This window comes from Salvelinus fontinalis, chromosome 30 (assembly GCF_029448725.1).
Source record: "Salvelinus fontinalis isolate EN_2023a chromosome 30, ASM2944872v1, whole genome shotgun sequence".
Lineage (NCBI taxonomy): Eukaryota > Metazoa > Chordata > Actinopteri > Salmoniformes > Salmonidae > Salvelinus > Salvelinus fontinalis.
The window spans coordinates 16,171,866-16,184,447 of NC_074694.1; the positions used below are offsets into that span (position 1 = coordinate 16,171,866).

The following is a 12,582-nucleotide window of genomic DNA, read 5'->3' on the forward strand; positions in this document are numbered from 1 at the left end:
GTCATCGATGAACTTATTGATGAAGTCAATGACTGATGTGGTGTACTCCTCAATGCCATTGGAGGAATCCCGGAACATATTCCAGTCTGTGCTAGCAAAACAGTCCTGTAGCTCAGCATCTGCTTCATTTGACCACTTTTTTATTGATCTAGTCACTGGTGATTCCTGCTTAAATTTTTGCTTGTAAGCAGGAATCAGGAGAATAGAATTATGGTCAAATTTGCCAAATGGAGTGCGAGGGAGAGCTTTGTATGCATCTCTGTGTGTGGAGTAAAGGTGGTCCAGAGTTTCTTTCCCCCTCTGGTTCCAAATTTAACATGCTGATAGAAATTTGGTAAAACGGATTTGTTTCCCTGCGTTAAAGTCCCCAGCTACTAGGAGCACCGCCTCTGGGTGAGCGTTTTCTTGTTTGCAAATGGCTGAATACAGCTCATTCAATGCTGTCTTTGCGCCAGCCTCTGACTGTGTTGGTATGTAAACAGCTACGAAAAATACAGATAAACTCTCTTGGTAGATAGTGTGCTCTAAGGCTTATCATTAGACACTCTACCTCAGGCGAGCAATAGCTTGAGACTTCCTTAGATATCGTGCACCAGCTGTTATTTACAAAATGACGTAGTCCGCCGCCCCTTGTCTTACCAGACGCCGCTGTTCTATCCTGCCGGTACATCGTATAACCAACCAGTTGTATGTTGATAGTGTCGTCATTCAGCCACGACTCTGTGAAGCATAAGATATTATAGTTTTGACTGGCTGCATCACCGCTTGGTATGGCAACTGCTTGTCATCCGACCGCAATGCGCTACAGAGTGTAGTGCGTATGGCCCAGTACATCACTGGAACCGAGCTCCCTGCCATCCAGGACCTCTATACCAGGTGGTGTCATAGGATGGCCCTAAACATTTTCAATGACTCCAGCCACCCAAGTCGTAGACTGTTTTCTCTGCTACCGCACGGCAAGCGGTACCGGAGCGCCAAGTCTGGAACCAACTGGACCTGAACAGCTTCTACCCCCAAGCCATAAGACTATTAAATAGTTAGTCCGTGTAGCTATTGGATAACTATTTAACTATCTGCCTCATCACATACACTGCTGTTACTGTTTATTATGTATCCCGTTGCCTAGTCACTTTGTCCCTAACTATATGTACATATCTACCTCAATTACCTCGTACCTCTGCACACCAACTTAGTACTTGTACCTCGTGTATATAGCCAAGTTATCTTTACTCATTGTGTATTTATTCCTTGTTATTATTTTTCTATAATTTTTTTCTTTCTCTGCATTGCTGAGAATAGCCTTTAAGTAAGCATTTCACTTCGTAAACAACACCTGTTGTTTACAAAGCATGTGACTAATAAAGTTACATTTGATGTGGTCACTTTGAATGCATGGGTTTTCTATTTCTGTGCTGGTGGCGTGTTGACAATCTCCCTCCCTCTCCCTCTGTTTGTGTAGTATGGAGGATGATGAGGACGAGGCGTGTGAGGAGAACCAAGTGACCCAGGAGATGCTGGAGGAACAGCTGGTTCGTCTGGTCACCAGAGAGGTTCTGGACCTGCTCAGTAAGTCCAGACTCTGGGAGAAAGGACAGGTTAATGGGATGTAAGGAGCGACTAAGTAGCACTTTATATGGAGTTTCTATATTGAGCATGTTTTTTTGTCCAGAAGAAACAATCTGGTCCCTTGAAACTGTTCATAGGAATTTAGTTCTGCTGCACATCCAGATTTAATAGGTTTGGGGTATTTGTGGTGGATTAGGTTTGAGGTATGTGGGGTGGATTAGGTTTGAGATATGTGGGGTGGATTAGGTTTGAGGTGTGTGTGGGATGGATTAGGTTTGAGATATGTGTGTGGTGGATTAGGTTTGAGATATGTGTGGGGTGGATTAGGTTTGAGATATATGTGGGGTGGATTAGGTTTGAGATATGTGTGGGGTGGATTAGGTTTGAGATATATGTGGGGTGGATTAGGTTTGAGATATATGTGGGGTGGATTAGGTTTGAGATATGTGTGGGGTGGATTAGGTTTGAGATATGTGTGGGGTGGATTAGGTTTGAGGTGTGTGTGGGGTGGATTAGGTTTGAGATATGTGTGGGATGGATTAGGTTTGAGATATGTGTGGGGTGGATTAGGTTTGAGATATGTGTGGGGTGGATTAGGTTTGAGATATATGTGGGGTGGATTAGGTTTGAGATATGTGTGGGGTGGATTAGGTTTGAGGTGTGTGTGGGGTGGATTAGGTTTGAGGTGTGTGTGGGGTGGATTAGGTTTGAGGTGTGTGTGGTGGATTAGGTTTGAGATATGTGGGGTGGATTAGGTTTGAGTTGTGTGTGGGGTGGATTAGGTTTGAGGTATGTGGGGTGGATTAGGTTTGATGTATGTGGGGTGGATTAGGTTTGAGATATGTGGGGTGGATTAGGTTTGAATATATGTGGGGTGGATTAGGTTTGAGTTGTGTGTGGGGTGGATTAGGTTTGAGGTATGTGGGGTGGATTAGGATTGAGGTATGTGGGGTGGATTAGGTTTGAGGTATGTGGGGTGGATTAGGTTTGAGGTATGTGGGGTGGATTAGGTTTGAGGTATGTGGGGTGGATTAGGTTTGAGGTATGTGGGGTGGATTAGGTTTGAGGTATGTGGGGTGGATTAGGTTTGGGGTGTGTGGGGTGGATTAGGTTTGGGGTATGTGGGGTTTATTAGGTTTGGGGTATGTGGGGTGGATTAGGTTTGGGGTATGTGGGGTTTATTAGGTTTGGGGTATGTGGGGTTTATTAGGTTTGGGGTATGTGGGGTGGATTAGGTTTGGGGTGTGTGGGGTGGATTAGGTTTGGGGTGTGTGGGGTGGATTAGGTTTGGGGTATGTGGGGTTTATTAGGTTTGGGGTATGTGGGGTGGATTAGGTTTGGGGTATGTGGGGTGGATTAGGTTTGGGGTATGTGGGGTGGATTAGGTTTGGGGTATGCGGGGTGGATTAGGTTTGGGGTATGCGGGGTGGATTAGGTTTGGGGTATGCGGGGTGGATTAGGTTTGGGGTATGCGGGGTGGATTAGGTTTGGGGTATGCGGGTAGATTAGGGTTGGTGTATGCGGGGTGGATTAGGGTTGGGGTATGTGGGGTGGATTAGGTTTGAGGTGTGTGTGGGGTGGATTAGGTTTGAGGTGTGTGTGGGGTGGATTAGGTTTGGGGTATGTGGGGTGGATTAGGTTTGGGGTATGTGGGGTGGATTAGGTTTGAGTTGTGTGTGGGGTGGATTAGGTTTGAGTTGTGTGTGGGGTGGATTAGGTTTGAGGTGTGTGTGGGGTGGATTAGGTTTGAGGTGTGTGTGGGGTGGATTAGGTTTGAGGTGTGTGTGGGGTGGATTAGGTTTGGGGTATTTGTGGTGGATTAGGTTTGAGTTGTGTGTGGGGTGGATTAGGTTTGGGGTATTTGTGGTGGATTAGGTTTGGGGTATTTGTGGTGGATTAGGTTTGAGATATGTGGGGTGGATTAGGTTTGAGGTGTGTGTGGGGTGGATTAGGTTTGGGGTATTTGTGGTGGATTAGGTTTGAGTTGTGTGTGGGGTGGATTAGGTTTGAGGTATGTGGGGTGGATTAGGTTTGATGTATGTGGGGTGGATTAGGTTTGAGATATGTGGGGTGGATTAGGTTTGAATATATGTGGGGTGGATTAGGTTTGAATATATGTGGGGTGGATTAGGTTTGAGTTGTGTGTGGGGTGGATTAGGTTTGAGGTATGCGGGGTGGATTAGGTTTGAGGTATGTGGGGTGGATTAGGTTTGAGGTATGTGGGGTGGATTAGGTTTGGGGTGTGTGGGGTGGATTAGGTTTGGGGTATGTAAGGTTTATTAGGTTTGGGGTATATGGGGTTTATTAGGTTTGGGGTATGTGGGGTGGATTAGGTTTGGGGTGTGTGGGGTGGATTAGGTTTGGGGTATGTGGGGTGGATTAGGTTTGGGGTATGGGGGTGGATTAGGTTTGGGGTATGGGGGTGGATTAGGTTTGGGGTATGGGGGTGGATTAGGTTTGGGGTATGTGGGGTGGATTAGGTTTGGGGTATGCGGGGTGGATTAGGTTTGGGGTATGCGGGGTGGATTAGGTTTGGGGTATGCGGGGTGGATTAGTTTTGGGGTATGCGGGGTGGATTAGTTTTGGGGTATGCGGGGTGGATTAGTTTTGGGGTATGCGGGGTGGATTAGGTTTGGGGTATGCGGGTGGATTAGTTTTGCGGTATGCGGGGTGGATTAGGGTTGGGGTATGCGGGGTGGATTAGGGTTGGGGTATGCGGGGTGGATTAGGTTTGAGGTATGTGGGGTGGATTAGGTTTGGGGTATGTGGGGTGGATTAGGGTTGGGTTATGCGGGTGGATTAGTTTTGCGGTATGCAGGGTGGATTAGGGTTGGGGTATGCGGGGTGGATTAGGGTTGGGGTATGCGGGGTGGATTAGGGTTGGGTTATGCGGGGTGGATTAGGGTTGGGTTATGCGGGGTGGATTAGGGTTGGGTTATGCGGGGTGGATTAGGGTTGGGTTATGCGGGGTGGATTAGGGTTGGGTTATGCGGGGTGGATTAGGGTTGGGTTATGCGGGGTGGATTAGGTTTGGGTTATGCGGGGTGGATTAGGGTTGGGTTATGCGGGGTGGATTAGGGTTGGGTTATGCGGGGTGGATTAGGGTTGGTGTATGCGGGGTGGATTAGGGTTGGGGTATGCGGGGTGGATTGGGTGGATTAGGGTTGGGTTATGCGGGGTGGATTAGGGTTGGGGTATGCGGGGTGGATTGGGTGGATTAGGGTTGGGTTATGCGGGGTGGATTAGGGTTGGGTTATGCGGGGTGGATTAGGGTTGGGTTATGCGGGGTGGATTAGGTTTGGGTTATGCGGGGTGGATTAGGGTTGGGTTATGCGGGGTGGATTAGGGTTGGGTTATGCGGGGTGGATTAGGGTTGGGTTATGCGGGGTGGATTAGGGTTGGGTTATGCGGGGTGGATTAGGTTTGGTGTATGTGGGGTGGATTAGGTTTGAGGTGTGTGTGGGGTGGATTAGGTTTGGGGTATTTGTGGTGGATTAGGTTTGAGTTGTGTGTGGGGTGGATTAGGTTTGAGGTATGTGGGGTGGATTAGGTTTGAGGTGTGTGTGGGGTGGATTAGGTTTGGGGTATTTGTGGTGGATTAGGTTTGAGTTGTGTGTGGGGTGGATTAGGTTTGAGGTATGTGGGGTGGATTAGGTTTGATGTATGTGGGGTGGATTAGGTTTGAGATATGTGGGGTGGATTAGGTTTGAATATATGTGGGGTGGATTAGGTTTGAATATATGTGGGGTGGATTAGGTTTGAGTTGTGTGTGGGGTGGATTAGGTTTGAGGTATGTGGGGTGGATTAGGTTTGAGGTATGTGGGGTGGATTAGGTTTGAGGTATGTGGGGTGGATTAGGTTTGGGGTGTGTGGGGTGGATTAGGTTTGGGGTATGTAAGGTTTATTAGGTTTGGGGTATATGGGGTTTATTAGGTTTGGGGTATGTGGGGTGGATTAGGTTTGGGGTGTGTGGGGTGGATTAGGTTTGGGGTATGTGGGGTGGATTAGGTTTGGGGTATGGGGGTGGATTAGGTTTGGGGTATGGGGGTGGATTAGGTTTGGGGTATGGGGGTGGATTAGGTTTGGGGTATGTGGGGTGGATTAGGTTTGGGGTATGCGGGGTGGATTAGGTTTGGGGTATGCGGGGTGGATTAGTTTTGGGGTATGCGGGGTGGATTAGTTTTGGGGTATGCGGGGTGGATTAGTTTTGGGGTATGCGGGGTGGATTAGGTTTGGGGTATGCGGGTGGATTAGTTTTGCGGTATGCGGGGTGGATTAGGGTTGGGGTATGCGGGGTGGATTAGGGTTGGGGTATGTGGGGTGGATTAGGTTTGAGGTATGTGGGGTGGATTAGGTTTGGGGTATGTGGGGTGGATTAGGGTTGGGTTATGCGGGTGGATTAGTTTTGCGGTATGCAGGGTGGATTAGGGTTGGGGTATGCGGGGTGGATTAGGGTTGGGGTATGTGGGGTGGATTAGGGTTGGGTTATGCGGGGTGGATTAGGGTTGGGTTATGCGGGGTGGATTAGGGTTGGGTTATGCGGGGTGGATTAGGGTTGGGTTATGCGGGGTGGATTAGGGTTGGGTTATGCGGGGTGGATTAGGGTTGGGTTATGCGGGGTGGATTAGGTTTGGGTTATGCGGGGTGGATTAGGGTTGGGTTATGCGGGGTGGATTAGGGTTGGGTTATGCGGGGTGGATTAGGGTTGGTGTATGCGGGGTGGATTAGGGTTGGGGTATGCGGGGTGGATTGGGTGGATTAGGGTTGGGTTATGCGGGGTGGATTAGGGTTGGGGTATGCGGGGTGGATTGGGTGGATTAGGGTTGGGTTATGCGGGGTGGATTAGGGTTGGGTTATGCGGGGTGGATTAGGGTTGGGTTATGCGGGGTGGATTAGGTTTGGGTTATGCGGGGTGGATTAGGGTTGGGTTATGCGGGGTGGATTAGGGTTGGGTTATGCGGGGTGGATTAGGGTTGGGTTATGCGGGGTGGATTAGGGTTGGGTTATGCGGGGTGGATTAGGTTTGGTGTATGTGGGGTGGATTAGGGTTGGGGTATGCGGGGTGGATTGGGTGGATTAGGGTTGGGTTATGCGGGGTGGATTAGGGTTGGGGTATGCGGGGTGGATTGGGTGGATTAGGGTTGGGTTATGCGGGGTGGATTAGGGTTGGGGTATGCGGGGTGGATTAGGGTTGGGTTATGCGGGGTGGATTAGGTTTGGGGTATGTGGGGTGGATTAGGGTTGGGGTATGTGGGGTGGATTTCAGTGTGGCCATATTTCCTAACATTGATCCTTTCCCCTCAGCTCACGCCTGCATACTGAAAAAAGTTCCTGAGCCAGCAGGGAATAAGGAGGATGTGGATGGTAAGTGTTCCCTATTCCCTACTTATCTCCATGTTTTCAAGAGAAGAAAAGCATCACAGGGTCCACCCCCTCATTTGTTCTACCTTTTGTGTCCTATTGTTTGTAGAGGATGAGATGATGTCCACTGAGTCCCAGGCAGTCACAGCCTCTCCAGCCCAGCCAACAGGCGAGATGACTGAGCTGGGGAAGTGTCTACTCAAACACGAGGTCGGCACCACACACACACACACACACACTCAGACACAGACACAGACAGACAGACAGACAGACAGCAGGGGTGTTCAACTCATTCCATGTAGGACCTAGTTTCTGCTGGTTTTCGCTCCTCCCTTGTACTTGATGAATGAGTAAAGGTCACTAATTAGTAAGGAACTCCCTTCACATGGTTGTCTAGGTCTTAACTGAAATGAAAATCCAAAAACCCACAGACACTAGGCCCTGTGTGGAATGTGTTTGACACCCCTGATCTACAGTATCGACCCCTGGCAGTGTGACAGAACTCTCTCTTCCTCTGCAGGACATCTATATGACCTTGTTGACGATCTCGTTCACCTCTCTGTCCTGGAAGGACACCAGCAACTGTCACCGCACCGCCTCCATGGTGTGCTGGACCCTGCTGAGACAGGTAGGCTGTTACCCTGCTGCGACGGGTAGGCTGTTACCCTGCTGCGACGGGTAGGCTGTTACCCTGCTGAGACGGGTAGGCTGTTACCCTGCTGAGACGGGTAGGCTGTTACCCTGCTGAGACGGGTAGGCTGTTACCCTGCTGAGACGGGTAGGCTGTTACCCTGCTGAGACGGGTAGGCTGTTACCCTGCTGAGACGGGTAGGCTGTTACCCTGCTGAGACGGGTAGGCTGTTACCCTGCTGAGACGGGTAGGCTGTTACCCTGCTGAGACGGGTAGGCTGTTACCCTGCTGAGACGGGTAGGCTGTTACCCGGCTGCGACGGGTAGGCTGTTACCCGGCTGCGACGGGTAGGCTGTTACCCGGCTGCGGCGGGTAGGCTGTTACCCGGCTGCGGCGGGTAGGCTGTTACCCGGCTGCGGCGGGTAGGCTGTTACCCGGCTGCGGCGGGTAGGCGGTTACCCGGCTGCGGCGGGTAGGCGGTTACCCGGCTGCGGCGGGTAGGCGGTTACCCGGCTGCGGCGGGTAGGCTGTTACCCGGCTGCGGCGGGTAGGCTGTTACCCGGCTGCGGCGGGTAGGCTGTTACCCGGCTGCGGCGGGTAGGCTGTTACCCGGCTGCGGCGGGTAGTCTGTTACCCGGCTGCGGCGGGTAGGCTGTTACCCGGCTGCGGCGGGTAGGCTGTTACCCGGCTGCGGCGGGTAGGCTGTTACCCGGCTGCGGCGGGTAGGCTGTTACCCGGCTGCGGCGGGTAGGCTGTGACCCGGCTGCGGCGGGTAGGCTGTGACCCGGCTGCGGCGGGTAGGCTGTGACCCGGCTGAGGCGGGTAGGCTGTTACCCGGCTGCGGCGGGTAGGCTGTTACCCGGCTGCGGCGGGTAGGCTGTTACCCGGCTGCGGCGGGTAGGCTGTTACCCGGCTGCGGCGGGTAGGCTGTTACCCGGCTGAGGCGGGTAGGCTGTTACCCGGCACAGGCGGGTAGGCTGTTACCCGGCACAGGCGGGTAGGCTGTTACCCGGCACAGGCGGGTAGGCTGTTACCCGGCACAGGCGGGTAGGCTGTTACCCGGCACAGGCGGGTAGGCTGTTACCCGGCACAGGCGGTTACCCGGCTGAGGCGGTTACCCGGCTGAGGCGGGTAGGCGGTTGCCCGGCGGGTAGGCGGTTGCCCGGCGGGTAGGCGGGTACCCGGCGGGTAGGCGGTTACCCGGCGGGTAGGCGGGTACCCGGCGGGTAGGCGGGTACCCGGCGGGTAGGCGGGTACCCGGCGGGTAGGCGGTTACCCGGCGGGTAGGCGGGTACCCGGCGGGTAGGCGGGTACCCGGCGGGTAGGCGGGTACCCGGCGGGTAGGCGGGTACCCGGCGGTTACCCGGCGGGTAGGCGGGTACCCGGCGGTTACCCGGCGGGTAGGCGGGTACCCGGCGGGTAGGCGGTTACCCGGCGGGTAGGCGGTTACCCGGCGGGTAGGCGGGTAGGCGGTTACCCGGCGGGTAGGCGGGTAGGCGGTTACCCGGCGGGTAGGCGGGTAGGCGGTTACCCGGCGGGTAGGCGGGTAGGCGGTTACCCGGCGGGTAGGCGGGTAGGCGGTTACCCGGCGGGTAGGCGGGTAGGCGGTTACCCGGCGGGTAGGCGGGTAGGCTGTTACCCGGCGGGTAGGCGGGTAGGCTGTTACCCGGCTGAGGCGGGTAGGCTGTTACCCGGCTGAGGCGGGTAGGCGGTTACCCGGCTGAGGCGGGTAGGCGGTTACCCGGCTGAGGCGGGTAGGCGGTTACCCGGCTGAGGCGGGTAGGCGGTTACCCGGCTGAGGCGGGTAGGCGGTTACCCGGCTGAGGCGGGTAGGCGGTTACCCGGCTGAGGCGGGTAGGCGGTTACCCGGCTGAGGCGGGTAGGCGGTTACCCGGCTGAGGCGGGTAGGCGGTTACCCGGCTGAGGCGGGTAGGCGGTTACCCGGCTGAGGCGGGTAGGCGGTTACCCGGCTGAGGCGGGTAGGCGGTTACCCGGCTGAGGCGGGTAGGCGGTTACCCGGCTGAGGCGGGTAGGCGGTTACCCGGCTGAGGCGGGTAGGCGGTTACCCGGCTGAGGCGGGTAGGCGGTTACCCGGCTGAGGCGGGTAGGCGGTTACCCGGCTGAGGCGGGTAGGCGGTTACCCGGCTGAGGCGGGTAGGCGGTTACCCGGCTGAGGCGGGTAGGCGGTTACCCGGCACAGGCGGCTGAGGCGGTTACCCGGCACAGGCGGCTGAGGCGGTTACCCGGCTGAGGCGGTTACCCGGCTGAGGCGGGTAGGCGGTTACCCGGCGGGTAGGCGGTTACCCGGCGGGTAGGCGGTTACCCGGCGGGTAGGCGGGTACCCGGCGGGTAGGCGGGTACCCGGCGGGTAGGCGGGTACCCGGCGGGTAGGCGGGTACCCGGCGGGTAGGCGGTTACCCGGCGGGTAGGCGGTTACCCGGCGGGTAGGCGGTTACCCGGCGGGTAGGCGGGTACCCGGCGGGTAGGCTGTTACCCGGCTGAGGCGGGTAGGCTGTTACCCGGCTGAGGCGGGTAGGCTGTTACCCGGCTGAGGCGGGTAGGCTGTTACCCGGCTGAGGCGGGTAGGCTGTTACCCGGCACAGGCGGGTAGGCTGTTACCCGGCACAGGCGGGTAGGCTGTTACCCGGCTGAGGCGGGTAGGCTGTTACCCGGCTGAGGCGGGTAGGCTGTTACCCGGCTGAGGCGGGTAGGCTGTTACCCGGCTGAGGCGGGTAGGCTGTTACCCGGCTGAGGCGGGTAGGCTGTTACCCGGCACAGGCGGGTAGGCTGTTACCCGGCACAGGCGGGTAGGCTGTTACCCGGCACAGGCGGGTACCCGGCAAAGGCGGTTACCCGGCTGAGGCGGGTTACCCGGCTGAGGCGGGTTACCCGGCTGAGGCGGGTTACCCGGCTGAGGCGGGTTACCCGGCTGAGGCGGGTTACCCGGCTGAGGCGGGTAGGCGGTTACCCGGCTGAGGCGGGTTACCCGGCTGAGGCGGGTAGGCGGTTACCCGGCTGAGGCGGGTTACCCGGCTGAGGCGGGTAGGCGGTTACCCGGCTGAGGCGGGTTACCCGGCTGAGGCGGGTAGGCGGTTACCCGGCTGAGGCGGGTTACCCGGCTGAGGCGGGTAGGCGGTTACCCGGCTGAGGCGGGTTACCCGGCTGAGGCGGGTAGGCGGTTACCCGGCTGAGGCGGGTTACCCGGCTGAGGCGGGTAGGCGGTTACCCGGCTGAGGCGGGTTACCCGGCTGAGGCGGGTAGGCTGTTACCCGGCTGAGGCGGGTAGGCTGTTACCCGGCTGAGGCGGGTAGGCTGTTACCCGGCACAGGCGGGTAGGCTGTTACCCGGCACAGGCGGGTAGGCTGTTACCCGGCACAGGCGGTTACCCGGCTGAGGCGGGTAGGCTGTTACCCGGCACAGGCGGTTACCCGGCTGAGGCGGGTAGGCTGTTACCCGGCACAGGCGGTTACCCGGCTGAGGCGGGTAGGCTGTTACCCGGCACAGGCGGTTACCCGGCTGAGGCGGGTAGGCGGTTACCCGGCTGAGGCGGGTAGGCGGTTACCCGGCTGAGGCGGGTAGGCGGTTACCCGGCTGAGGCGGGTAGGCGGTTACCCGGCTGAGGCGGGTAGGCGGTTACCCGGCTGAGGCGGGTAGGCTGTTACCCGGCACAGGCGGGTAGGCTGTTACCCGGCACAGGCGGGTAGGCTGTTACCCGGCACAGGCGGTTACCCGGCTGAGGCGGGTAGGCTGTTACCCGGCACAGGCGGTTACCCGGCTGAGGCGGGTAGGCTGTTACCCGGCACAGGCGGTTACCCGGCTGAGGCGGGTAGGCTGTTACCCGGCACAGGCGGTTACCCGGCTGAGGCGGGTAGGCGGTTACCCGGCTGAGGCGGGTAGGCGGTTACCCGGCTGAGGCGGGTAGGCGGTTACCCGGCTGAGGCGGGTAGGCGGTTACCCGGCTGAGGCGGGTAGGCGGTTACCCGGCCGAGGCGGTTACCCGGCCGAGGCGGGTAGGCGGTTGCCCGGCGGGTAGGCGGTTGCCCGGCGGGTAGGCGGTTGCCCGGCGGGTAGGCGGTTGCCCGGCCGCGGCGGGTAGGCTGTTACCCGGCCGAGGCGGGTAGGCTGTTACCCGGCCGAGGCGGGTAGGCTGTTACCCGGCCGAGGCGGGTAGGCTGTTACCCGGCCGAGGCGGGTAGGCTGTTACCCGGCCGAGGCGGGTAGTCTGTTACCCGGCCGAGGCGGGTAGGCTGTTACCCGGCCGAGGCGGGTAGGCTGTTACCCGGCCGAGGCGGGTAGGCTGTTACCCGGCCGAGGCGGGTAGGCTGTTACCCGGCCGAGGCGGGTAGGCTGTTACCCGGCCGAGGCGGGTAGGCTGTTACCCGGCCGAGGCGGGTAGGCTGTTACCCGGCTGCGACATCCTCTCTCTCTCTGACTCTGTTCTTCTGTTTAGGTCGTAGGGGGGAACCTTCTGCCAGAGGCGGTCACATGGTTCTATGCCAGTGTTCTGAAGGGACTGCAGATGCATGGACAGCACGAGGTCTGTAACTCAGCCCTCACACAACTGGCCCTGATTATATATGACAACCTGGTGAGTAACACACTCACTCGCTCACACTCCCTCCCTTCATCTATCTTCTTCCTCCTAACTCTTTATTTCCTCCCTCTCTGGGTCAGCGGCCACGGTACATTGAGCTAAGGAGTGTGATGACTCAGATCCCCAGCATCAATCTGGAGGCTCTGGACCAGTATGACCAGCGGCTGCTGGAGCCCAGCTCCACCCAGAAGGTGGGAGAGAAGAAGAGGAAGGACCAGTTCAAGAAGCTCATCGCCGGCACCGTGGGGGTAATACCACCTCCCACCATGAGATGGGGGTGTTACTCCTCTTTTATGTTTTTCTGCTGAGAAGACTTAGAATTATTTAATAACAAAATAATGTCCGAAATGCGTCCATTGTGACTGTTCAAATGGATATAATTTATAGGACATAAGTTATACTTTATTGGAGAGTGCTGGCAGTATTTTTC

The 12,582-nt window shown here is 56.9% G+C and overlaps 1 protein-coding gene across 1 annotated transcript in view; it reads left to right on the forward strand.

Moving 5' to 3' along the window:
- Positions 1–12,582, forward strand: part of LOC129828723 (exportin-5-like) — a 35,564-nt gene that overhangs the window by 20,461 nt on the left and 2,521 nt on the right. Inside the window, exons 27-32 of the mRNA XM_055889885.1 lie at positions 1,460–1,566; positions 6,871–6,930; positions 7,037–7,137; positions 7,448–7,555; positions 12,009–12,146; positions 12,233–12,400. Coding sequence (XP_055745860.1) covers positions 1,460–1,566; positions 6,871–6,930; positions 7,037–7,137; positions 7,448–7,555; positions 12,009–12,146; positions 12,233–12,400 — 682 coding nt within the window. The remainder of the gene's footprint in view (positions 1–1,459; positions 1,567–6,870; positions 6,931–7,036; positions 7,138–7,447; positions 7,556–12,008; positions 12,147–12,232; positions 12,401–12,582) is intronic.